The following is a 27,229-nucleotide window of genomic DNA, read 5'->3' on the forward strand; positions in this document are numbered from 1 at the left end:
GTGAATGGTTTTTAAATAATTAACTATGTTATAATCAGAGGCTGACCAATAAGCAAGGTAAGCGGCCACTTAGCACCCCCAACAGACAAAACATTTGCAGGAATGTGATATTTTTCCATATTTATACAGACGTATGACCCACATGGACTGCATAAGTTTAATAACAATATTGTTTGGGGTGAGGGGAAGGGAATGGGCTGTATGAAGATTGAATTTGCAACAGTTAGAAAAACTGTAAAATGCTTCTATTACATGCATGATTTGCTTCAGACAGCACTGAACAAGCTAGCAGCGCCATCTAGTAGCTGTGCACAGGACACAGTTAGCATCTCATGCTGGGTACACACCAAAATATTTTTTACAACTTATAAGATTTTCAAAATGTGATAGACCACAAACATGCGGACAAAAAATCCTAGATTTAAGCGTTTTGCTCCTATAGTGTGTGGTGTGCCATGATGTGACAAAGACAGCACACCACACACAAACAGATTTTCAACCAGAGTCTCGACTGTGAACACAGGAAATCTCGCAAAATCTCGCAAGAATTCAGAATAATGCAGGAACAAATTGCGATGATAGTGTTTGGAATGATTTTCACAGAAAATTCACGGAAAAAAAGAAAAGTTTTTTTTTCATCCCTCCATCTCTGCTGTCCACATAAATTTTACTTTGTGCTGCGCCATGACTGCGTTTGTTAAACTTCTGTCTTCCATCATCTCGCTTTCTGATTGGATATTGTTTAGTTTCACGTGATAATCTCCAGAGCGTGCACGCGTTTGTCCTCTGGGTTCCCCTCACACATCAGGATTTCTGATTGTAAATATTCAACATGAATACTCAAGATTCACGATCGGGGCGGCTCCGACGTTCTTCCGATCAGGTTCGGACACTCTTAACACACCTCACACCAATGGAAAATCTGATAAAATAATCTGTAGAACCATCAAGATAATCAGGACATAGCTAGGATTGTCGGAAGGGGGGGGGGGGGATCGGCCCAAAATCAGCCCGATTATCTTTTGGTGTGTACCCAGCATCAGCCAGGGTTCAAATTTAACACCACACACAAAATGGGGATTAACTGAAACAGAGTAATTTATCAGTTGGCCTGGATTTTTTTTTTTTTTTTTATTAACACTAACAATGCATTTTTAAGAGAACAGGATATGGCTTAGTATAAATATCAAATTGTGAAGGTGTGGTGTATTCATATAAATAAACATTCTGACTCTAAGGACCAAGGTTAGAGCAAGGCTGTGAGGGCTGAATGTAGAAGGCTAATGATAAAGTTATTCCAAAACTGTAACTCCAGTTGTTCCAAGGGGTCAATACAAAAAGCCAAGAGGGTGAGTGTTTCCCAAAAAGGTCAATTAAAAACATCTTGCAGGCCTAGACAGTTCAGAAAAATGAATAAAGTAATGTGTGTGAAAATAAATGCTGGTTTGATGTTTTATGAAGAGATAATTGTTTTAGCTGTGCTTAATTCACTACAGTTAAAGTTTTTTCAAGCTCCAGATTATAAATGCTAATAGGATTATTACTGTTCTTTGTTTTGTTCTCTACACAGGCTACACAGCTGTAATCTCACAGCTCAGTCCTGTGAGAGTTTATCATCAGCTCTACAATCCTCAAACTCCTTTCTGAGAGAGCTGGACCTCAGTAACAATGACCTGCAGGATTCTGGAGTGAAGCTTCTTTCTGATGGACTGAAGAGTCCAAACTGTGAGCTGGAGATACTGAGGTGAATGGTTTTAAAATAATTAACTATGCTATAATCAGAGGCTGACTTAACCCTCTGAGGTCTGAGCTGTTTTCTGGGCTCTGGAGGTGTTCTGACATGCTCTGACATTTCTGGTTATTTCTGTTACTTGTGACATTTTCATGGGTAAAGTCTAATTACACTGTATTCAGCACAAACTCTGCTACAATAATATATCAGCAGCATGTATGTAAAAGTTTGTAGTTTTGAGATAATTACATTTATGCGTGGTTTGTGAAAATACAAAAAAAAATTCTCACTGAAATAAGGCCATGAAACCCATACTGATTATTTCTTCACAAGACTTTTGAAAATTGTATCACGTAGCCTAGAATATTTGCTGCAAAACTATGTGAAAATCACCCTGACTGCTCATTCAGATAAGATTATATATTGATTTAAAAATTTTACAACGCCTTATGCGGGACCTCATTAATATGTAAGCTTTTCTCACCTGAGAAAGACAAAGAACCTCCCCAACGGCCCTATTAGGAGCTATCCTAATATAGCTCCTAATAGCCCTGTCATTCTGAGCAACCTTGCACAATACTGTAAATGAGGAGATTTAAAAAAGAATGGCTTTTAAATTGTTTGGATTTATTTACAACACAACATAATCCAAAGATACACAACAAATGCCAAAAAACCCTTCAAAGACAGACCTTTGTGCCATTCCTAAAAACATTGTACATACCTTTCATTTCCAAGGTGTTTGATTTTCACTTTACCATGTTCATGTTCCAGAGACTCATGTGAATGTTGAAGTCGGCAGGACTCAGTGGCATCTGGGCCCTGAAAAAAAGTGAACATACTGATATCAAGAGAAAGGCCTGCTGGATTTTGCAAATAAAAATTAGATTTTTCTGGTTAAAATTGCTTTTTAAAATTCACAAAATACACACACACACACACAAATGTTTCCAAATATATATTATATAATGAACACCAGGTTTGTTGTGCCTTGTATGCATAAGCTATGCACAGTGCTGGGTAAAATAATAATAACAATAGATAGCAGTATAAATCTTTCAAAATATTTCAGTAACAACCAAGCTAGAGAAAAATATATTGATTATCATGTTACTTAAAATTTTTTCCATTCGTTATGATGATATGAAATGAGATAATAGTAAAAACATGAAGCCGTTTGGCGTGTTTTGCTTTTCAAATTTTCAAATGATACATTCAAACGCGATCGCGCTGCAAAATCTGATACATTCAAACGCGATCGCGCTCAAATATAAAACATTATGGTTACCATACATATCTACGTTTGACCAGATATCCACAAACATAGTAGGCTTAACAGTAAACACGGGTCTAAATATTATAATATTCCCCATATATCTAGCAACAGTTCAACTGCAATGTGACATTTATGCAACAATAACAAACTAATATGTAAAAATTTCTTACCTTAAATCTTTCTTGTCTTCAAATCGCGTTCTTCTTCTTCTGAGGTAGCCTAAATCCAATGTAAGCTCTGGCGCGTCTTTCAAACACAGTAAGGAGTAAGTTACGAAGTCTCTGCTTCTTTGTTTTGAGGTGATTTACAGGTCTGCGTTTCTCCGCATGGATCATTTGCATGTCAATCGCTCGTGCGCGCCTGGGCGTGTTCAAATTAAATTTAATGAGGACGCGTTTGAGAAACTGTACATGCCGCTTCTTTCGTATGGATTACTTAAAAACAGAATATTTGTTTTTTATATAATTTACATACTTTAAAAATAGAGATTCCAAGCGTTGTATAGACATGTGTTTCAAGTCTGTGAGACAAACATTTGCTGAGTTACAGGTCATTTTCTGTTGCGTTTCAGAATGAGTTTCACATTGAGAGAGACGGCAGAACGCGCATCATGTTTATTTTCTTTGTTTTACGAAAAACACAACATTTTGTTTTTATTATGAGTGTACACAAATAAAAGAAGACATTTAACAGTTTTGAATGATGTACAACACAAGCATATAAGATAAAAATTAATATTAGAATTTTGATTTTGTTTGCACTGATAAGGAAAAAAAACGAGCCTATCGCGCCGGCGCGATAGCCGACCTCAGGGGGTTAAACAATAAGGGTGGTAAGTGGCCGCTTAGCACCCCAAGAGACAAAACATTTGCAGGAATGTGATATTGTTCCATATTTATATAGACATATGACCCACATGGACTGCATAAGTTTAAGAAAAATATTGTTTGAGGTGAGGGGAAGGGAATGGACTGTATGAAGATTGAATTTGCAACAGTTACTAAAAGTGTAGAACACTTCTATTTCATGCATGATTTGCTTCCGACAGCACTGAACAAGCTAGCACCGCCATCTAGTGGCTGTGCACAGGACACAGTTAGCATCTCATGCTGGGTACACACCAAAATATTTTTTACAACTTATAAGATTTTCAAAATGTGATAGACCACAAACATGCGGACAAAAAATCCTAGATTTAAGCGTTTTGCTCCTATAGTGTGTGGTGTGCCGTGATGTGACAAAGACAGCACACCACACAAACAGATTTTCAACCAGAGTCTCGACTGTGAACACAGGAAATCTCACCAAATCTCGCAAGACTTCAGAATGATGCAGGAACAAATTGCGATGATAGTGTTTGGAGTGATTTTCACAGAAAATTCACGGGACAAAAAGAAACGTTTTTTTCCCCCTCTCTCCATCTCTGCTGTCCACTTCAATTTCACTTTGTGCTGCGCCATGACTGCGTTTGTTAAGCTTCTGTCTTCCATCATCTCACTTTCTGATTGGATATTGTTTCATTTCACGTGATAATCTCCAGAGCGTGTGCGTGTTTGTCCTCTGGGTTCCCCTCACACATCAGGATTTCTGATCGGGCGGCTCCAACGTTCTTCCGAGCAGGTTCGGACACTCTTAACACACCTCACACCAAGGGAAAATCTGATAAAATAATCTGTAGAACCATCAAGATAATCAGGACATAGCTAGGATTGTCGAAAGGGGGGAAATTAGCCCAAAATCAGCCCGATTATCTTTTGGTGTGTACCCAGCATCAGCCAGGGTTCAAAATTAACACCACACACCAAATGGCAACTAACTGAAACAGAGTAACTTATCAGTTGGCCTGGATTTTTAAACAATGCATTTTTAAGACAACAGGATATGGCTTAGTGTCACAGGGTGACTATGTTCAGTGGGGGAAGAACGCACACGCCAGGGAAAGGGTTTCCCTCAGGGAATGTTTTTAATGTGACCCCCAGCCAAATGGCTGTTTCCTGTGCCTGGATGTAAACAGTGACAATCTAGCGATCTAATTGATAAATCAGTTTCAGGTGTTCGGCGGGAAGAATCTACGCTGGCGATTGGCCCGCATGTGAGGCGGGAGTACTTTATATGTTCATTGTTGCCGACAGCTGGGGGCAGCAGAGGCGGAGAGAACGCGGCAGAGGCGCGGGAGAGACCGGCGCCCAGGAAAGGGGCGCTCGGCCGACGAGTGCAATAGACGCGGAGAGAGACCGGCGCTCAGGAAGGGGCGCTCGGCCGATGAGAGTGCAGCAGATGCGGGGGAGAGACCGGCGCCCAGGAAGGGGCGCTCGGCCGACGATTTGATCGAGTGCGTTTATAACGCGAAATCAACGCGATCATTACGGCTGCCGCCGTCACGTGGACACGGCCCCGATTGTCGGGTTGAGAGGCGTGTGTGCCTGCTTCGTGGTTCAATGTGAGGAGATGTGCGTCTGCCTGTGACTCCCCTGACCTGCATGGTATGGTGAGCTTTGCTCATATCCTGTTTTCTCTGCCAGTTGAAACAAATGCTCCCTAAGGGATTCCCTCGGCCCGTCTGCCTTACTGCTTTACTGTTCTGCCGCTCTACTACCTTACTGTTGTGCTGCTTATTTTCTCTCAACACAGCAACTAGCCAGCCCAGCCCAACTTTAAGGAGATGTTTTTCTTGGACACTGCTCAATTGCCGTGGTCACAGTGAGTTTACTGTTTTGAAGTGTCCTGTTCTTGAAGTGTTCACATTGGGAAGGGGATGTGTGTGCACGAGTGCTTTGACGGTTTCGGATTGTTTGGTCTGCATCTACAGTTCCAGAAAAACAGCCTCCTCTGAGCCCAGTGAAGAGCTGCTAATGCTGTGAGTCATATGTATCCTCCACCCTCTGTCTGAGTCCAGTGAAGAGCTGCTAATGCTGTGAGTCATATGTATCCTCCACTCTCTGTCTGAGCCCAGTGAAGAGCTGCTAATGCTGTGAGTCATATGTGTCCTCCACTCTCTGTCTGAGCCCAGTGAAGAGCTGCTAATGCTGTGAGTCATATGTATCCTCCACCCTCTGTCTGAGTCCAGTGAAGAGCTGCTAATGCTGTGAGTCATATGTATCCTCCACCTCTGTCTGAGCCCAGTGAAGAGCCTGCTAATGCTGTGAGTCATATGTATCCTACACTCTCTGTCTGAGTCCATTGAAGAGCCTGCTAAAGCTTGAAGAACCTACTAAAGCTGTCTCTGTCTGAGTAGAGAACGAGGAACTGCTGGTCGATTCCTTCTGGGAGTAATTGCTTACTTCAAAGACTTTTAATCAATAAAAAAAAAAAAAACCTTTTGAATCTATTCTGTGTCCTGTCTTGACTTTGTGGGAATACGGTCTTGCTCCTCAGGGTGGTACACAATTTAGGGAGGGGCGGCTAGCGCGCGCCCCCCTGCCTGTGACATTAGTATGAATATCAAATTGTGAAGGTTGTGATGTATTCATATAAATATACATTCTGACTGTGAGGACCAAGGTTAGAGCTAGACTGTGAGGGCTGAATGTAGAAGGCTGATGATAAAGTAATGGAATCACTGTTGTGAAGGATGCATGCACATTTTTGGGACTTGAAGGAGGTGGACCCCATAACTTGACATTATAACCACTGAAAGAACTACGACATTTTCTAAAATAACTGAAAATGTGTTTGTCTGAAAAATGATTGACATATGCATCTCGAAAGGCTTGAGGGTGAGTAAATCATGGGTTTAATATCATTTTTGGCCAAACTATCCCTTTAAGTAAACAAAGGTGTGTCATTTGTGTTTTATTGTAATAAGCTCCCTGAAGTTTTCTGCTAAAATAAAAGCTTTTGTTATTTTAAATTTGAAGATATTTTATTTCCGGCATGCAGTTGAGTGAGTGAGGCACGTCCAGGAGCTGCTCCGTAAATGTAATTTATTTTCAATAGTCAACGGGAACAATGAATTGCCTTAATACTTTAAGATGACGCCTACAACGGTAGAGAACCTCCGTATATTAGGTATTCCCAAGAATGTTGAAACGTCCAAGCCCTCTCACTCATGACATCATACTTCCCGGAACTTTTCGGGATAAACCCTGATTGGTCATGTCATTATAGATCTACGTCGTATCAGACTCTATTGACGTTTTGCATTATGAACATTTACTGACCATGAAACTTTGACTTTTATTTGATTAATTACAATTTCATATGCAGTCTGTGAACTGTGGGTTTGTTCTCTATTTCTGAATGCATTTACAATTTGTTACGGAGCTCTCTCCGAAAGTTCAGCAGAGAGAAAGTTTGTGTTGTGTGATAATGGGTAATGTTCGTACTAATGTAGTACATGTTTTTTTCCTTTCCTTTTGCGTTTTCTTTGTCCTTTCACATAATCTCAGAAGAAAGTCCCATTATTCATGTTTTCATCATTAGTCTTTTTGTTGTTGTTGTAACTAATGTCCACTAGCTCACTCAGTGCTCAGTCAGGTGGTTCATGTGTTCACTTTACCAGTTGGAATTTCAAAGGTTTAAACAATGTAACCAAACACAGAAAGATGATGTCACATTTAGAACATTTAAATACTCTTATTGTTTTTTAGCAAGAAGACCCACTTCATGGGTCTCAAAAAAACTCAGATCATGCCAGACTTTGTAAGAAATGTATTGGACAAGTTTATCATTCTAAATTTATTTTTTATATTTTATATAAATCAGCCCTATAAATATATAAAAATATATTTATTTTATATATATTTTTATATTAAATTATATTTAAGCAAATATTTATTTATATTTAAGAAATATTTGCTTAAATATACTGTATATATATTATATATAATTTGAATATTTAAATAAATATAAATATTTTATATATAAATAACAAATTTTTCTTAAATATTTACATGCATGTGTGTGTATTTATATATACAAAATAATTATGCACAGTACACACACATATATTATTATGTGAACACAAACTTTTATTTTGGTGCGATTAATCGTGATTAATCATTTGACAGCCCTAATATATATATATATATCAATGCTAATTCAATAGACCATATTAAATATATAAAATAAAGATATGCAACAGGCACGTTTAAACGACAAACAAAATCAGAACCAGTATTCTGTTACGTTCATGGTTCAGTGGCCTTAATGCATGCACGGCTTTTCAAAATGTCACAAAGCGTTTTGAGATTGTTTTGAATTAAATATTGCAGTTTATAATTTTGGCATACCACGACGAGTGGCGCTATGCATTGTTCTGAAGTCGGGTTTTATTCTGGGATGTTGAATTAGTGTTCGACAAACACGGCGGTGCGTTCATTGGATTAATTTTTCTCATAAAAGCTAAAATAACTTAATAGGCTACTCTATAATTTTTCGGTCATACAGATAAGAGTAGAGTAGCCTACATCATTAAAAACTGTAAACCTATATTCATATTAGGCTAACGACAACAGTTTGTCCGAAAATGAACCGAACGCCACTTGCCTCAGCTCAGTCACGATAAGAAATCGGCTATGTCTAAAGCTTGATTATGTAATCCATATGAAACCCGAGAGGAAGAGGATCTACTCAAACATTTTTAGCTATCATGTGAGCACTTCCCAATGAGGAAAGGACAAGGAAAGGGTGAAAATCTCGCGCTAATTAAATGTAGACTAAATCGCCCTGAATTAAATTGTAAAAACAGATCAAATAAATGTATTTGTCAATGTTGCGATATTGTTTCATTTAAGTTCATAATTATTCTATAAATTTTATTTAGTGTAACAGTAGCACGAAGCACTGTGGTTCAAGATTTATTTGAATAAAAAAAAAAATAAAAAAAAAATGTATTCACAAATCGCACCCTGGTTGTAAGGGTTCAAAGATCCTGTGGAATTTAATATTGAGTTGAACATTTTGTTCATGACAACAAATGAACATGCGTTTGAAGATTGTATTTAGTTTTGCGTTGAAAAAGCTGGCCCAAACCGAAGTAGCGTTTTAATTCTTAAATTATTTAAATAATTAAATATATTGTAATAAACATTTATGACAGAAATAGCCTTTTAGCGATTTAAGTGTGAATTGCGACTTCTCGTTGTTTTAAGTTAATCTCAAACTATAGCCTGTGGGGGGGTTGGAGAAGGCAGAACTGAGCGTATAGTTGCTTTAGTGGGAGTGCAGGACAAGAGGTGTTAATGTTTCGTCTTTCATATGGAGCGTGTCGGATAGCCAGCCTGAAGAGCAGGAAAAGGCAAAATTCTTTTAAGGATAAATATCAAAATCTCCAAAAGTCCATAAGCAGGCCCTATATCTTATTAAATTATAAATATTGTAGTTTTATTTATTGTATTTAAAGGTTTTCCACACACAATTTCAATTTAGCAGATACAGAGCTCTTTAATTCGCGATCAACCTCGTTTTGGTGAATTCAGCAAGGCATGCTGCGTCTTTGAAGCAACAAAGGCTATTTGTTACAGTTTTTTCTTTCGTGATTTGTGTGGATGACACGCAGCGACATATACAGTATTATCAGCTGTATGGTGTATTTTTACCCTGAAATGTTTAATTTCGAGAAAGACCCGGCGCGCGCAGTGAGGGAGACAAAATAAACGTACTAAAAAGAGATCCAGCGAGAGAGAGAGAGGCAAAGAAAAACGCCTGTTCTTAATTTATTTAGCTTTAACTTTTTTCGTTTTGTACCGTTTTAATTTTTTTAACTTAGCTGCAATTTCTTTGACAATAGAAATTTTAAATGTTGCAAGAATAAGATTCTGTGTTTCTTATTTTGCATCGCAAAGGGAATAAACTTTAAACTTGATGCAACCCTGTTTTAAATAAATTAACTGTCCCGACACTTCATTTAAACCTTGAAATGTTCGATGGGTTTTCAAACTTAATTATTTTTATTTTATTTTACATTTTCATTGTTAATTTTTTTATATATGGTTTATTTGTTGAATTTTTCACAATACCAAAGACAAACAATCAATATAAAAACTAAAATTAATAATAATAATATAATAAAAAGCACAAAAAAAAACAGACAAAAAAAAAACATTAAACACAAAATCCCTCACAGTACTAACAGGTTTAGTATAGTATATAATATATAACAGAGCTTTATGTCATAATACAGAAATAGGACAAGGTCAGCCTTAACTAGGTCCAGCAAGTAAAGTTGAGTAACCTCAAAACTTAGAAAATAATGTGTGCTGCTAACGAAAATACCAGTTGCAAACTGAAAAACCACTGAAAGTTCAGGGTTGGGCGGTCACTCAGTCAATTGAGACTGCATCCAGCTGCAGAGATTTAACATGCTCAAAAAAGGGTAACCAAATTCTTTAAAATTTAATCATGGAACCACGAAGGCAGTGTTTAATTTTTTCCAATTTAACAAAAAATAAGGCATCTTTTATCCACCGAGTATGAGAAGGGACTCGAGGACCCTTCCAGTTCATCAAAATACAATGTCTCACTAGTGTTGTAAGAAAAGCTACCAACTCAGCGAAATGAGACGGCAATGAGTAATTAGGAGGTAAAATTCCAAACAAGCCAATTAGCGGAGAGGGATGGATATTGACAGAAGTAATAGCGGAAAGTGAGTCAAAGACCGACTCCCAGAAAACAGATAAAGCAGGACAAGTCCAGAACATATGAGCTAGATTAGCCGGTTCTAGCTGACACTTGTCGCAGCTTGGATCAATGTCAGGGAACATACGGGCTAATTTACTTTTAGACCAATGTACCCTGTGGACCACTTTACACTGTAAAACACTGTGGCGAGCACAAACGGATGACGTGTGAACACGTTTCAAAATCGAATGCCATGTTTCTGTCTCTATCTCTATATTAAGATCCCTAGCCCAGGTAATCCGCAGACTATCAGAATCCAAAGGGCAACATGTGAAAAAGGTATTATAAATCGTGGAGATGGCTCCTCTTTGATAAGGATTGATTTTTGATATGGTATCGACAATGGTGGAGGGTGGGATCGAGGGGAATCTCAGAAAATGCTTACGGACAAAGTCACGGACTTGCAAGTATCTGAAAAAGTGAAACCTTGGTAAGTTAAAAATTTGAGTCAATTGTTCAAAAGAAGCGAATGTTCCGTCAATATAAAGATGTTTAATGGAAATTATCCTGTGGTCCACCCAGGCTGCAAAAGCCTTATCAATGAGAGAGGGAAGAAAGAGGGGGTTAGAATGAACAGGGCATAGAAGAGGTGTTGACTGTAAAGTAAAATGCCGCCTGAGTTGACGCCAGCTCTTAGACAATTTTTAACTATAACATTACTGGAGAAGGTTAAAGGTGATAACGAGAGAGGAAGACACAAAAGAGACGTAAGCGAAGTGATCCTTAACCATGGTTGAGACTGATCGTTGGAACAGCCTCAGAATAACATATTACGAACATTTGAAGCCCAGTAATAAAACAAGAAGTTAGGCAGTGCTAAACCCCCCAGAGCTCCTTAGTTTTTTGTAAAATGCCTTTCTGTATTCTTGGAGTTTTGCCATTCCAAATAAATTGAGAAATAGTGCTATCTAAAGAGTGAAAGAAACGCTTTGGAATAAAAACCGGTATGCATTGAAAAAGATACAGAAATTTAGGCAGTGCATTCATTTTAATACAATTTATCCTACCCGCAAGAGAAAGAGGCAATAGAGACCAACGATGAAGATCTTCGGTCAATCGATCCAACAGAGGAGAGAAATTACAGTTAAACAGGTCAGAGTAGTTCTTAGTTACGCAGATGCCCAAATAGTTGAATTGATTTAATGATGTCTTAAATGGCAATTTTGAAAGAGGGTAAGCTATGGCTGCGGAATTTATGGGCAAGAGTTCACTCTTATGAATGAATGAATGAATGAGGCATTTATATAGCGCTTTCATATGTACTACTGTACACCCAAAGCGCTTTACAATCATATCAGGGGTCTCTCCTCAACCACCACCCAGTGGTTATGAAGATTCAGTTTATACCCTGAAACCTGTCCAAATTCCTTCAGTAGATCTAAAACGTGGGGTATAAATCTGTCTGGATCAGAGACGAAAAGTAAAAGGTCATCAGCGTATAAAGACAGTTTGTGCACAGCGCCCCCTCTTATAATGCCCATCATTTGACTAGATATAAGGGCCGCTGCCAACGGTTCAATAGTGATGGCGAACAATAAGGGGGAAAGGGGATAGCCCTGCCGAGTACCACGTCCAAGGGGAAAATAATCGGAGTAATCATTGTTTGTGCGGACACGGGCCAAAGGAGAAGCATAAAGAAGTTTAATCCACGAGATAAATTTACAGCCAAATCTAAACTTTTTTAATGTATGAAACAAATAAGGCCACTCCACACGATCAAATGCCTTCTCTGCATCCATTGAAATAACCAGCTCAGGGGTGGTAGAAGTTGAGGGAGAGTACAATATGTCAAATAGACGCCTGAAATTGTGAAAAGAGTGCCTTTCCCTTGACAAACCCAGTTTGGTCTGTAGAAATGATTGAAGGAAAAACAGCCTCTAGACGCCTTGCCAACATTTTAGCTAATATTTTAACATCCGCATATAATAAAGAAATAGGGCGATAGTTACTACAGAGAAGTGGATCCTTGCCTTTCTTCAATAAGAGTGAAATGGTGGCCTGTCTTAAAGTAGGAGGGAGTATGCCGCATTGTAAAGATTCGTTAAACATATTTAACAGTAGTGGGGAAAGTTTATCTGTAAAGGCTTTAAAAAATTCAATAGGAAAACCATCAGGCCCCGGACATTTCCCATTCTGCCTGGAGTGTAACGCATCTTTAAATTCGTCTACCGTAAAAAGCTCATCCATCCTAGAAGATGTCTCAGGGTCAATGGAAGGAATGTTTAGGGGCCCAAGGAAACTATCTAACTGAGCCTCATCAGATGAACACTCAGAAGTGTATAACAAGGCATAAAAATTCCTGAATTGGTCATTAATAGTTTGAGGGTAAATAGTTGTGCCATTGACAGTATTAATTTTTAAGATATGTTGAGCCGAGGTAGATTGTCGGATTTGGTGAGCCAATATTTTGCCTGGCTTATCACCAGATTCATAATAGCTATGACGAGACTTAAGTAATGCTTCTATTGCACCGTCGGAAGCCAATATATCAAATTCAGACTTTTTAGTAAGCAATTATTTTATAAGTTCGGGTTCAGGTGCATCCTCGCATCTGGACTGCAGTTCAGCCAATTCCCTGGAGATAGAGATACTCCTTTCAACAGTGTTTTTTTTTTCGAAAGGCAGAGAAAGAAATTATCTCTCCACGTAAATAAGCTTTGCATGCCTCCCAAATTGTTGACGCTGACACGTCAGAATTAACATTAGTGGAAATGAAAAGATCAATGCGACCATCAATGTTTTTTATGAAATCCGGGTCAGTAAGAAGAAACGAGTTAAAACGCCACGGGGATCGCGTAAAGGACACACCAGGAAATGAGAAATCAACTATGATAGTAGCATGATATGAAATAACTATAGGAGTATAGAAACAATTGTTAACAGAAGAAAGCAGCTTGTTGTCAATGAGAAAGAGGTCAATTCGAATAAAAGTACCATGTACGGGAGAAAAAAAAGAAAACTGCTTATCACTGGGATTGAAGAAGCGCCATACATCCGAGACAGCACACTGCTCCATAAACAGTTGAATAACTTTAGATGATTTAGATTGAGCGATGGGCTTAGTGGATGAGCGATCGAGTGAGGGGTCCAGACAGCAATTAAAGTCTCCACCGAGAATAAGTTGACTAGACACTATATCAGGAATTGAAAAAAGATTTTTTTTTATAGAAATCCTCATTATCCCAGTTTGGACCGTAAACATTAGCTAGCGTCAGAGAAATGCCAAAAATTTTACCTGTAACAATAATAAAGCTACCATTGGTATCCGATATGATTTTAGAGACAGATAAAGGTACTGACCTATGCACTAATATTGCAGCCCCATGAACCTTACTTGAAAAGAGCTTACTTGGTAGAGCTGGCCTACCCAACCTCTACGAAGTTTAAGATGATCAGATGGTTTAAGGTGGGTTTCCTGCAAAAAAGCAATTCTAGCGTTTAAATGTTTTAAGTGATCAAACACTTTATTGCATTTAAGTCCTGGTCCTGGATGAATTTAACAGCATCTGAAGCGGACTGGAGCCATGTTTTATCTCGGTTGGGTAGAGTGATGCGCAGTCTGGCCGGGTAAAGAAGAGCCGGCTTGAACCCGCGCTTGTATAGCTCAGTCATGGGACCTCTGTACTCGGCGTGCTGCTTCACCACGTCGGGGCTGTAGTCGTCAAACAGACGAATCGTATGGCCTTTATAAAGCAGGACAACCCGTTTACGAGCCTCGCGAATTACAACGTCTTTAACCTGGAATTCGTGGAAACGCAAGATAACAGGCCGTGGCCTTCCTCCCAGAGCCGGCTTAGGAGCGAGGCTCCGGTGCGCACGATCTAACTCAGGGGGCGAAGTGAGGACCTCCGTACCAAGAACATCAACAAGTAGTTGAGAAAAGAACGTTGATGGACGAGGACCTTCAATCGATTCAGGTAGGCCTATAATCCGAATGTTTTGACGTCTGCTACATCCCTCCAAATCAGCTACTTTGAGCTTGAGCAACTCGTTGTCTTTCTGCAAAGCGGAGTAGGCGCCCTCGAGATGCTGAAGCCGTTGGTCAACTGAGGTGGCGTTAACTTCCAGAGAATCAATGCGTTGCCCGTGATCAGTAATGGTGGAATGAATGCTGTCCAGTGTAGATGCAAGAGACTCGAATGAGGATTTAAAATCAGTCGAAAGGGCCTCTCTGTGTTCATCCAGCAGTGAGCTAATGTCAGCCATGGAAATGCTAGCCGTTGAAGAACTCTCCTTATCTTTTTCTGCGTGTTTTCCTTTAGCCTTAGACATGATGAAGTGTTCCGAGCAATTACAAACAGTTTATTAAACTTTTGTTGACAGTATAAATTAAAATTCTAAGGTTTGGCAACAAAATTAAAAATGAAACTGCGGGAGCAGGCTGAGCGCGCGACTATTCTGCACTCATAACCGGAAGTCGTTTATTTTTTTAATTGAAAGCAATACTGTATTGAAAGTCTTTTTCTGATTTGTTCGATCTATTTTGAAAAACACGCTGTCGGCTACACTGAGATTCGATCTCGGATCGCATGAAGCTCCGCGAGGCTCATGTTGTTGCGTTGACCACAGAGCTATATCGTCTGAATGCTGATGATATAGTATCTTATGGTCATGCAAAGCCTCATTGATGTAGCCTAATATTTTTTCTATTGCAATGTTTTATGTTGAAAATGTTTTCATTATTATATTTATTAAATTTCAGTATTGTAATTACGAATTCGTTAAATGTTTTATTTGAATTGATCTGCTACCAGCTTTCAATCGCTCTCAATGAGCCGCGGCGCGGCGGCAGATTATGCAATAGAGAGAATAAACTGACACTTTGTAAAGGCTGTGATTGTAGCGCCTCTTAGCGGTAAGAGGCTGCAAATACACACCCGCAATGTACCACTCTCATGTCCACCATATTACTCTCGCAGTGATTACTTTTTCTTAGACAATAAATTGCTGTCTAAAGTGGGGGCCTGTTCATATGGCAGCATTCTTATATCTGACCATGCTCCACTTTCACTTTCTCTACAGTTTCAGGATAAGATGTTTGGTTCTCGAATTTGGAGATTTAATTCTCTACTGCTCTTTGATAAAGCATTTTGTGATTCATTAAAAACCCATTTAGATATTTTTTTTGGAGATAAATACCACCCCTGAGACCTCATCTTCCATAATTTGCAAATCTTTGAAAGCATAAGCTCGGGGTCGAATCATTTCAAATTCAGACTGTGTAAATAGATAATTTCAAACTGATTTTAATGTTATCAACTCATCAAGCAGAAAAGTTATTGCTAAAGACTAAACATGCATTTTTTTGAGTATGGTGACAAGCCAAGTAAACTTCTTGCGCTTCAGTTAAAGGAAAAATGTAAAAACCTTTGCCCATAACTACAATAACGGACGCAATGAGAGAAGAGCTAGAATTACCGTTTTCCACAGAGGAGATAGTGCTAGCAATCCAGAGTATGCAGAATGGCAAGACCCCTGGGCTCGATGGGCTCCCTGTGCAGAAAGATGTTTTCTCAAACACTTAAAACACTGCTCCTAAACATGTTATTAGACTCCATTAATAATGGCTGCCTCCAACCCTTCGTCATTCTTGTATTTCTATGATTTTGAAAAAAGACAAAGACCCTCATGAATGTGGTTCGTACAGGCTAATCAGTCTTTTGAACATAGATGTAAAGATACTGGCTAAAATGCCTGCAAAGCGTCTTGAGTTGATTTTACTGGCAATCATACACAACTACCAAACTGGTTTTATTCAAAACAGACTACGGTCTCATAATATAAGAAGGGCATTGAATATAATTTATTCCTCTAATTCTCACCCATCAGTGGCTCTTCTGGACGCAGAGAAAGCCTTTCATCGGGTGGAATGGGATTACCTTTTCTGTGTGCTACAGAAATTCGGTTTTGGCAACACGTTCATATTCCGCCCCAATATGTTCAGTCCAGACCAATGGAGTATCGTCTTTTTTTTTTTCCCTTTGAAACGTGGCACTAGACAAGGCTGCTCACTGTCACTTTCATGCTTTTTGCATTGGTAATTGAACCCTTGGCAATTGCCATTCGTAGTGAGCAGGCCATACAGGGAATTAGGAAAGCTGGTGCTGTTCACACCATTTCCTTATACGCCGATGATGTGTTGCTCTATATCTCCGATCCAGATGTTTCTTTACCCGAAGTTTTGAGAATTTTTTATTCTTTTAGCCTCTTCTCCAGTTATAAATTGAATATAAATAAAATTGAGTTATATCCAATACATTTTCCAATTTATGATTTACCAACGAGTGCTTCAATGTTTAAAGTTGCTTCCCATATTTTTAAATATTTAGGAGTAATATTTACACGTAAGTGCTTTGATCTCTTCAAGGATAACTTTACCACGCTCCTCCAACGAGTGCAGAAATATTTTACTCAAGGTCAAGTTGAACTTTATTATCCCACATGGGGAAATTCATGTGGTCATTCATTACGTGCCCTTGTCACAACATATTCTCTAAAAACAGAGACACCACAGTCTGTCACGACACGCACACAAATAGATAGACCCAAGTGCAAATTTAATAGGATAATCCGTAATCGTAAATCATCCAGGCCAAGGGTCAAAAATCCATACAAAGGCAGTCCAAAACAAGAAACAAAACAGGCAAAAGATCTCCGAAGTGCGAGTGACATTAAACAAGGATTCCATGACAATGAATGAAACAGACAGGGTATAAATAAGAAGATACAAACAATGTGAGTGGAAACAGCTGTGTGCAAATTACCAGTAATGAGTACAGGCATAGTCTTATGGGAAATGCAGTTCCTAATGTGATGGTGACGGTATTGGAAGAGACCTCTAGTGGACACCCAGGGAACACCAACCAGACACTGTGACAGTCAAACCAGTAAACATATTTATAAAAAAAGAATTAACAATAACAGAAATGAACAGTGACAATATATACAAAAATAACAATACTGCAGAAATGACAATCACAGTCCAACATCTAACATTAAAATGACTAATATTATCAGGTAGCTAAAAATGTGATAGCTTGCGATGTGCTTGATCATTATACAATCTGATCGCCGTAGGTACAAATTATTTATTGTACCTTTCTGTTCTAATTCTCTGTTGTAAAATTCTACCAGTTGACCTATTACTTTTCATAAATTTGTGATAGAGAGAGTGAGTGGGGTCATTGAGGATTTGATCAGTCTTTTTTAAGATAAGTCTTTTTTCATTGGACAACTGAGCTGCAGACACCTGGTCAAGTCCGATGATCTTACTGGCCATCTTGATCATGCGCTGCAGTCTCTTTTGGTCCTTAACATGCATGTTGCCAAACACACAGATAAGGCCAAAGGACATAACACTCTGGAGGAGACTTTTATAAAACATTACAAGAATGTGTCTGTCTTTTATTATATAGTTATATAGAAAAAAATATATAGTTCCCTAAGGAAGTACATCCACTAATGCATTTTCTTAGTTTTGTTCAGTGCACATTCATTAAAAGTCAATTTCAACTCCCAAGTATGTATACTATATAACCAAGTATTTATAGATTGAGACCACTAATTACTAACTCTCCACTAATTCACCATTGATCTTAGAGGGGGGAACTATTATTCTGTTTTTGCTCAAATCTATGACCATCTCTTTTGTTTTCCTCACATTGATTTCAAGAAAATGATCAGAACATCACTGAGTGAAACCCAGTAATTCCCTCTGAAATCCACTAACAGAAGAAATGTCAGACTTTAAAAAACCAACCAGTGCTGTGTCGTCAGCATATTTAAAATAGGTGTAGGCTGAAGAAGAAGCTTGACAGTTATTGGTGTATAATGTGTATAGGATGGGCGACAGAACACATCCTTGTGGTGCCCCTGTATATTTATAATTTTTTTGGATGATACAGTATAAATGACTACAGTCCGTCAAGAAGTCATAGATACATAAAATCAATTGGGGATTTACTCCCAAATGCACCAATTTTCTCACCAGCAGGTGGGGTTGGATCGTATTGAAAGCACTGCTGAAGTCAATGAACACAATCTTGACCAGGCTCTCAGCATGCTCATGGTGCTCATGAGTGCTGTTAATCAAGGATAGCAGCGCATCCTCAACACCTCTCTCTGCACGATAGGCAAATTGATTCGGGTCTAAAGGAGGTGAAACCTCATGGAGAAGTTGTTTTAAAATGATTTTTTCAAAACATTTCATAAGTGCAGAAGTAAGGGCAACAGGGTGCAGATCCATGAGTTCCTTAGGTCTATTGTTTTTAGGCACAGGCACTATTAGGGATTGTTTCCATAAACTGGGAACAACACCTGTATCTAGTGACAGCTGGAACATCCTATGAAAGGGCTGTGCCAACTGATCAGCACACACCTTTAGTGTCCTGCAGCTGATACCATCAGGTCCACAAGTAATATTTAATTAGGAGATTAGTAATAAGTAATAAGTAATCTCTGTGATCGTTGCCATCATGACCCTGCTGATTTACTACATATGTTTTGGTTATGTCCATCCTTAACTTCTTTTTGGCATATTAGTGACAAAGAGACAGATTGAGCCTTGCCCTTTGGTTGCACTTTGTGGACTTTCTCCAAATGTCACTGGCTTGTCTGGAAATGCTGCAAAGGCTTTTGCCTTCTCAACATTATTAGCTAGACGGCGCTTTCTTCTGCTATGGAAACAAAATCCCCCTCCATCTTTTGATGACTGGCTGAGAGATGTTTTGAGCTTCATATCTTTTTCACTATTCTCCAGTATATGTATCCTGGTATTATTGTAAAAGTGCATTAAACTGTTTTTTTTTTAAATCGTTTTTGAAGAAATTTAAGGGAAATTAAGAATTTATTAGCAAGTAGAAACTATAATTCATTGTAAATTAATGCATTTGAAATATTTGCAAATAATAATTTATTTTGAAATATGCACACATTCACTGTTATTTGTATGACTGTTAATGTTTGTTGTCTACATGTAAATTATATATTTTCAATTCAAAATAAAGTAATTTTGAAAATAAAAATATATAAATATATATTTATTCTTAGATTCAAACACAGCCAAGATGTGTGGTAGTAAAGTCTGATTGCCAAACTAATGTCATGTGGACTGTTGCTGTATATCTTTGTAGATTGTCTGGCTGTATGGTGACAGAGGAAGGCTGTGGTTATGTGTCTTCAGCTCTGAGTTTAAACCCCTCACACCTGAGAGAGCTGGATCTGAGCTACAATCACCCAGGAGATTCAGGAGTCAAGCTGCTCATTGATAAACTGGATGATCCAAACTACAGACTGGATAAACTCAAGTATGTAGAGCATGAAGAGTTGATTAAACAACTCCAAACACAGCATTTCAATCTTCACTTATTACTCACATTACTACAATTACTCATATTACTACATTTACAAACGTTCTGACTGAGAATTTACAGAGGATTAGCTCTAGTTATGCAACAGGGCTGTTGAATGCTTCATTCTGATTGGCTAACGAACATTATAAGGTGTGCAATTATTTACAGTAAACGCACAGGTAAAGTAGTTCTAGGCAGGTCTTGACTGCATTGAAGTTCAGTTATTTCAGAGGTACTGACAGCCTACAACAGCAAAAGAACCAAAAAGAAAATAAAATAACAGAAAAAAACATTACAAAAAATATAACAGAAAAAAAACATTTCCATGATTTTCCTACAAAAATAAATTATTCACTTTATTATTCACGTATAAAATACGATGGTAAAGGCATCAGGGCCAGGAGATTTGCCTGGTGAGTGAATGAATTGCCTCTTCTGTGGTCTGTACTTCTGTGGTAGACACAGGCCTGTCCAAATCATTTGTGGAGCCATCGGTAACACAGGGGAATATTAGTTGATCAAAATGCTTGGGCCATTCCACAATTTTGAGTTACATTCTGAGGAATAAAGGAATAATAGTATTTTGAAATGAATTTCCTCTGGGTCAAAATTTTCACCATTAGAAGATTTAATTTTAGGGACCAGTCTAGATCTCAATATTGAAAAAGCAAGTGATTTGCCAGCTTTTTCACCAAAAATAATGCTGCCTAACACTCAACAATTGCTTTTCAACTTTGTGAGTTAGAAGTAAGCTATACTTTGAATGAAATTGGAGACGGTTGATTTTATAAATTGTGGGTGAAAGGGTCAGAGAATATTGGAGGTGTAGTTTAGAAAGTTAAATATTAACTTTTCTGCCATCCTGCCATCCTCAGATCTCCTCAACTGACACGCATGCAAATTATTAGTCTATGGATATAAGCTTTGAATGCCTCCCACAGTGTGATGCTGCTAATAGAAATATTGTAATTTATTTCAAAATATATATTTAAATGAGATGTGAGGAAATATTTGAAGTTGTTATCAGAAAGTAAATGTGACCTAAATCTCCATTGTTTAGAATAAGTTCTGGCTTGTGTTAACCTTAAATCTAAAAGAAGTTCATACTTATGAGGTGGGAAGTTCATGTTTACAACGGCACTGCGTTCAAGTCATTTTCCTCTTAGTAAAATTGCAGTGTACTTTCTCTAATTCAGGGGTTTTCAAATTGGGTGAATGTGAGCCTCCCCTTAGAGTAGGTAAGGACAACCGAGCCCCCCCTTCCCCAAAATCCTGTCCGCCTGCCCTAACCCACACACGCCTTGGCAGTAAATGCCATCTTCTGTGTGTTCCGAAATCCAGGCAATGATGAGTTTCAATAACAACTGATAAAATGTAAATATTTTTTAATATTGTATTTTATTTACCTTTTTTTTTTAAGAAGTGCATTCATAAATGATTCTTTGCAACAGCAAATAACTTCCAACTTTATGCAGGCCTAATTGAGGCTACTTTTAAAAATCACAGAACCAGGGGCGGTTCCTTCATTAGGGCGATTGGGCCACGCACCACCAAAGTGTCAAAGGGACTTTTTCAATCACATTCACAATCGCATTCAACCACAGAGTTACGCTAGACGTCACTGTAATCTGCCTCTGGATATAGTCAGATAATGTCTAGTCCAATCAGCGCCATGTCACGTTCTGTGACATTCTCTGGTACCGCCTCTTTTTGGGCGATTTCACTCTGGCTGAGAATCGCCCAGAGTGTTCCCATAGACTTACATTCAAAGATGTTTTTTTTCGAACTGCAGGCACTGCAATGCATTCTCTATGGGTTCCGGGAGGGCTCGCACTAATGTGCTTACGTCATCATACGTACCCTTAACTTGTGCAGCGATTGGTGGGAACAAACATACACTATTGTATATAGTGTATACACTATATACACTATGGAGGTCAATGGGACCAGTTAACTGTTTGGTTACTGACATTCTTCAAAATATCTTCCTTTGTGTTCAGCAGAAGAAAGAAATTCATACAGGTTTGAAACAACTTGAGGGTGAGTAGCCTATGATGACAGAATTTTCATTTTAAAGTGAACTATCTCTTTAAGCGCACATTTGAATGCACATCGTCTCAAACAAAATCAGCACAATGGACAGCTCTCTGATCAATGAACGATAACGCTTTTTGTTCACGGAACGCATAATAACACATAACAGTCAACTGCATTTAAGGCATGTTATCAGATCAAACAGATTTGCATTACTTTTTTTTTTTTTCAGCCACATAAAATTTCAGATTTAAACAGCCAACAAAATGCACCATTCACGTCATTTGCACGTGTCATACACGTCATTTGCACGTGTCATTCAGGTCATTTGAATTTTGAACTTTGAATTTAACCGCCCATATCAGTGGGAACAATGAGGACGTCGTCCTCCACCTGCAGCCTTGATCTGTATTTGTTTTTAATCATGGTCAGTGCGGAAAACCCACACTCACACAAGTAAGTGGAGGTGAAGGGGATTAGGACTTTCATAGCCTTAGTGGAGATCTGGCGGAACTCGCTCTCCACAGACAACCAGAAACGCGTGATCGGCATTTCTACCAGTCTCTGCTTCAAGTCCACATTCGAGCTGAGATCGACCAGGGCCTCCTCCTCCTGCAGGCTCAGTCCATCACTGGGTGTGGTGGGGAAAGAGAACGGATTTCTCACCCACTGATTTCCCATTGCGTCCTCTCCAAAATACTCGCCAAACTGTTCACGCAACCCATTCAAATGCGCAATGATGACCGGTTGGACAGAATTAAGAGGCAGCCCTGTCTTCTCCGCAACATCCTCCAGGGTTGGGAACATTTCCACAGAACCTCGTTCAACACGAGCACACCACAAGTCCAGTTTTTTCCTGAACCCAGACACTTGGTCGTGTGCCGAAAAGACGTGGCACTCTTTGCCCTGGAGAGAGGTGTTGAGGGAGTTGATCCTATCAAAGATGTCGGAGAGATAGGCCAACATAGCAAGTCAGTTCATGTCTGCCAGATGTTTTGCCAGTGGGGAGTTAATCTCGGTGAGGAAGAGGAGAACTTCTTCGCGCAAATCGCACAGCCTGGTGAGGACTTTGCCCCGAGAGAGCCACCTGACCTCGGAGTGCAGGAGCAGCTGCTGGAAGTTAGCGCCCATCTCATTGCAGAGAATTGAGAATAGACGGGCGTTTAAGGCACGCGATTTAATTATATTCACAATTTTGACAGCCTCATCAAGAACTGCACGCAATTCTTGGGGCATCCTTTTTGTTGCTAAAGCCTGACGATGGATAATGCAGTGCTTCCAGACAGCCGCAGGGGCAACTGCCTGCACCTGTTTTACCAGACCGCTGTGACGGCCAGTCAGTGCTCTTGCCCCATCAGTGCATATCCCACAGCACCGGCCCCAGTCAAGGCAATTGGACTGGTAAAAGTTATTCAAAGCCTTGAAAAGTTCGTCAGCTGTTGTGCGGGCAGGTAGAGGAACGCAAAAAAAAAATTCTTCCTGCACACTGAGGTCTTTGATAAAGCGAACGTACACCATCAGTTGAGCACAGTGTGCGACGTCAGTGGACTCATCCAGCTGAATGGCATGAAAGGGGCTTTCACGAACACAGTCCAGGACCTGCTCTTTAACATCACAAGCCATGTCTGATATTCGTCGCTGGATGGTATTGTCAGACATGGGGATCGCGTCAAGTTTAGCAGCAGCTGCTTCTCCCAGCATCACTGAACACATATCTCTAGCTGCAGGGAGTAGCAATGTTTCGCCAATGTTATGGGGTTTGCCTGCCTTCGCTATACGTAGCGCGACATGATACGATGCTTCTGTCGCCTTTATGTTAACAGTGCCAAACGACTGTATTATTGTTTTTTGTGACTGCAAATCATCACGCTTCCTCTCAAAAAACTCAACGGGCTTGTTCACTAAATTTGTGTGCTTGGTTTCAATGTGACGCCGAAGTTTGCATGGTCTCATGCTATCATTTGCCAGCACCTCCTTGCAGACCACACACTGCGGTAGAGGTGCGGCCTCGGACCCCGACCAGGTGAATCCTAACTTTAAGTATTCAGGATCATATTTCCTACGTTTTTTGCTGGGTCCTGTCTCCTCCTTTAATGCTGACTTCTGTTGACTTTGGACAAGGAAACGATGCATTTTTTAAAGCTAATACACGCAGAGTTACAGATATCAGTAGAGCTGTTTTCAAATGATCGCTATGGCAACGTAGAACAACAAGCCGATAACAAACTTCCGGTTTGCGTTGGCCTGAATTACTGCTATCAGTTCGATTTCGACAGTTATATTGAATTGTTAATGTACCTTTTTGTTTTTGTTAAAGCTTAATAAAAATTTGTTTTAAAAAAGTTTGATTTCGACATAATAGTATGCGTGCTGAGAGTGTGTGCATCAAGCAAGAATAAGATGTGTATTTGTAAATCCGGTGACACTCGTGCGTTGATTTGTATCAGTAAACTAAGTTAGTCTTTTCTGTCTGTGTCAGCTGCAAAAATTAAGTTGAAGATCGCCATCTCCGTATTGAACGCGCCTATAGAGAGAAATGCACATCATGGATTACACTGAGTAACGTTAGCTATTTCTTTTCGTTTTGAATAGTTTCGTTAAAGAAATGTAAAGCTTTCTTAAATATTTTTCATGTATAACGTTAAGAGGCATAAACTGAGTTTCGATTCATTTATAGTTTAAATTAAAGAGATATGAGATATGAATTTATGATCACGCGTGCAAAGTGACTGCGGCGCGCCAGCGTCTCCATGATTTATATTGACTGCTATATTTATATTTATTAAAACCAGGCAATTTGTTGATTTATTAAAACATTTATTAAAATTAAGATACAATTTATACAAAACGAAATTCACTTTAAACTAAAAGTCTTTCTATAAAACAAAACTTTATGAAGTGGTCAATCATGTCTGACCCACTCCATGTCCCCGATATATCCTATCTTACTCATGGTGTTCACTTTTCATAAGCAACATATAGATGAAAAAAAAATAACATTATAATATTTTAACAAACTAAATGCACTTATATAATGGCTACAACAGTCTATTAGGCACATTCAAGTTAATTCTCAAATTAATTTTCAAATGATTGAAAAAAATAAACATAGGCCTACCCCTTAAAAAAAAAAAAAAAAAAAAAATATATACATTTTGTATTGCAGTTTTTTCTAAGTACAAGAAACACTCTTTCTGCGTAGAGTGCTGGGCAACAGGTCAAGGAATAGACGTTGGATCCCCCCTTTTCCCCACCCCTCTAGGGGTCAGCCAGCTGTTTTTTTCGTTGTTTTTGTTTTCCGTTATATATATATATATATATATATATATACAAAATTTGAATTAAAATGTGTTTGATTTAAGCCTACATTTCAAAATTTTGTATCATAACATTTCTTGTTTTTAGCCTTTCGCACGTACGATCAGAACGGTCAGTGCATCACATTAAAATCAAATGTTGAATTTAGCCAGAGACAAGCGCGCTCAGAGCTGTCATATATCGCAACTTTTCAGTGTTTTCAACCACATACTGTTTATTTTAGGTTTCAGACATATAAATTCACATACGTAGGCTAGGCTAAAAAAACAATACATTTAGAATTTGTAAAATACACACTGATGTCTATGGAAGAGGTAATAGGCCTAATAATCCTTTCCATTATAATTCGACTCGTTTTATTTATACATTGTGTAAGTAACTTTAATGTTTACTCTATTCTTCTCCCAGCTCACCAGCCACTTACTTTTATGTATTTCGGGAGAAGTGGATGATTTCACGTGTTGTAAATCCAACAGATCCGATTCTCTGAACTGCGTCTGCGGCACAAACTAACATGCCGGCGCCCATCGCGCATACAGCTCAACTAACGCGATCTTTATAAAGGCGTTTAAACAACAATACACTTCCACTTGCATGTATTTGACAATAGGAATATCAGATATTTCATAGCTCGCTGAACTCCAGACACACACGGCCACGTTTTCTGCGCGTTTATGGCCCTGTTCTGCGTAAATGCATTCCCTCTTTTGACGCGTTTTGACAGATTTCATTGAAGGTAAATTGGAGCGGCCACACTGAGCTGTGCGTAACGCCCACACACGTGAATCGAACAAGACAGAGGCTGTCCGGTACTGTCTGAAATGGTTAACTCTGTGGCGATGCATGTGCAAAACAGATAACTAATCATAAAGTCAATCAGGATACATAACAGGCCTACACTAACTTTTGTGTTGAAAACAGTCAGGTGCCATTCATAAAATCCTTCAGTTTTCGAGTGTTGTTTGTGCAACGGCACACGTTGAGCCAGAAGGAGTCATTGCTTAATCTGTCAGCATTACTACTTGTCAGTAATCAGTCCACTCGTTTGTACCGCGACGCAAGTATCCCGCGTAGCTTTTACCCAGAATACCGCGACGCGAGTATATGGTTTATTTTTATTTTTTCTTCACATGTCGCGCCTCCCCTGTGACTCTTTGGCGCCCCCCAGGGGAGGCGCGCCTCACCTATTGAAAACCGCTGCTCTAACCCACCCAGCACCAGACGTCATTAAGACGTTGTTTTTTGGGCTAAATCAAGTCGGCCCGTCATAGTCTTCATTTAGCCCAAAAATAGACGTTGAAAATTGGGCTTTGTTTGGTCCGTCTGATTTGGTCCAAATTTAGCCCAAACATAGACGTTGAAAATTGGGCTTTGTTTGGTCCGTCTGATTTGGTCCAAATTTAGCCCAAACATAGACGTTGAAAATTGGGCTTTGTTTAGTCCGTCTGATTTGGTCCAAATTTAGCCCAAACATAGACGTTGAAAATTGGGCTTTGTTTAGTCCGTCTGATTTGGTCCAAATTTAGCCCAAACGTAGACGTTGAAAATTGGGCTTTGTTTGGTCCGTCTGATTTGGTCCAATTTTAGCCCAAAAAAGACTTGAAAATTTGGCTTTGTTTATTTAACCCAAGACGCTCGTCTGTTTTGGACCACATATAGCCCTAATGTAGCATAAATACAATTAAAGTCTATTGTAGCAAGTGAAGAAATATTGTAGAAATAGTTTCAAAGTTACGTGTCACTGCACATGCCAGAAATACATTATTTGTAAGCACCTATACGTTCGCAAACCATATAAATACCTACATGATTTGGCAATAATCCTGGCCAGTCAGATCCCAAACAAGCAAAAATCGTTTCCGCTGATCAAGAATGTGGAGACCACGGTGGACACAGCAG

The 27,229-nt window shown here is 39.0% G+C and overlaps 1 protein-coding gene across 2 annotated transcripts in view; it reads left to right on the forward strand.

Annotated features, from left to right (window-relative positions):
• Positions 1-27,229, forward strand: part of LOC307157230 (protein NLRC3-like) — a 64,931-nt gene that overhangs the window by 26,108 nt on the left and 11,594 nt on the right. The window contains exons 6-7 of one of the 2 annotated variants that reach the window (XM_079869076.1): positions 1,571-1,744; positions 19,760-19,933. In XM_079869076.1, the coding sequence (XP_079725202.1) occupies positions 1,571-1,744; positions 19,760-19,933 (348 nt within the window). Of the gene's footprint in view, positions 1-1,570; positions 1,745-5,140; positions 6,336-19,759; positions 19,934-27,229 lie in introns of those variants that run through there. The other variant, XM_079869077.1, reaches the window with a different exon arrangement.

Source organism: Squalius cephalus, assembly GCF_949319135.1.
Source record: "Squalius cephalus genome assembly, chromosome: 4".
In the NCBI taxonomy this organism is placed as follows: domain Eukaryota; kingdom Metazoa; phylum Chordata; class Actinopteri; order Cypriniformes; family Leuciscidae; genus Squalius; species Squalius cephalus.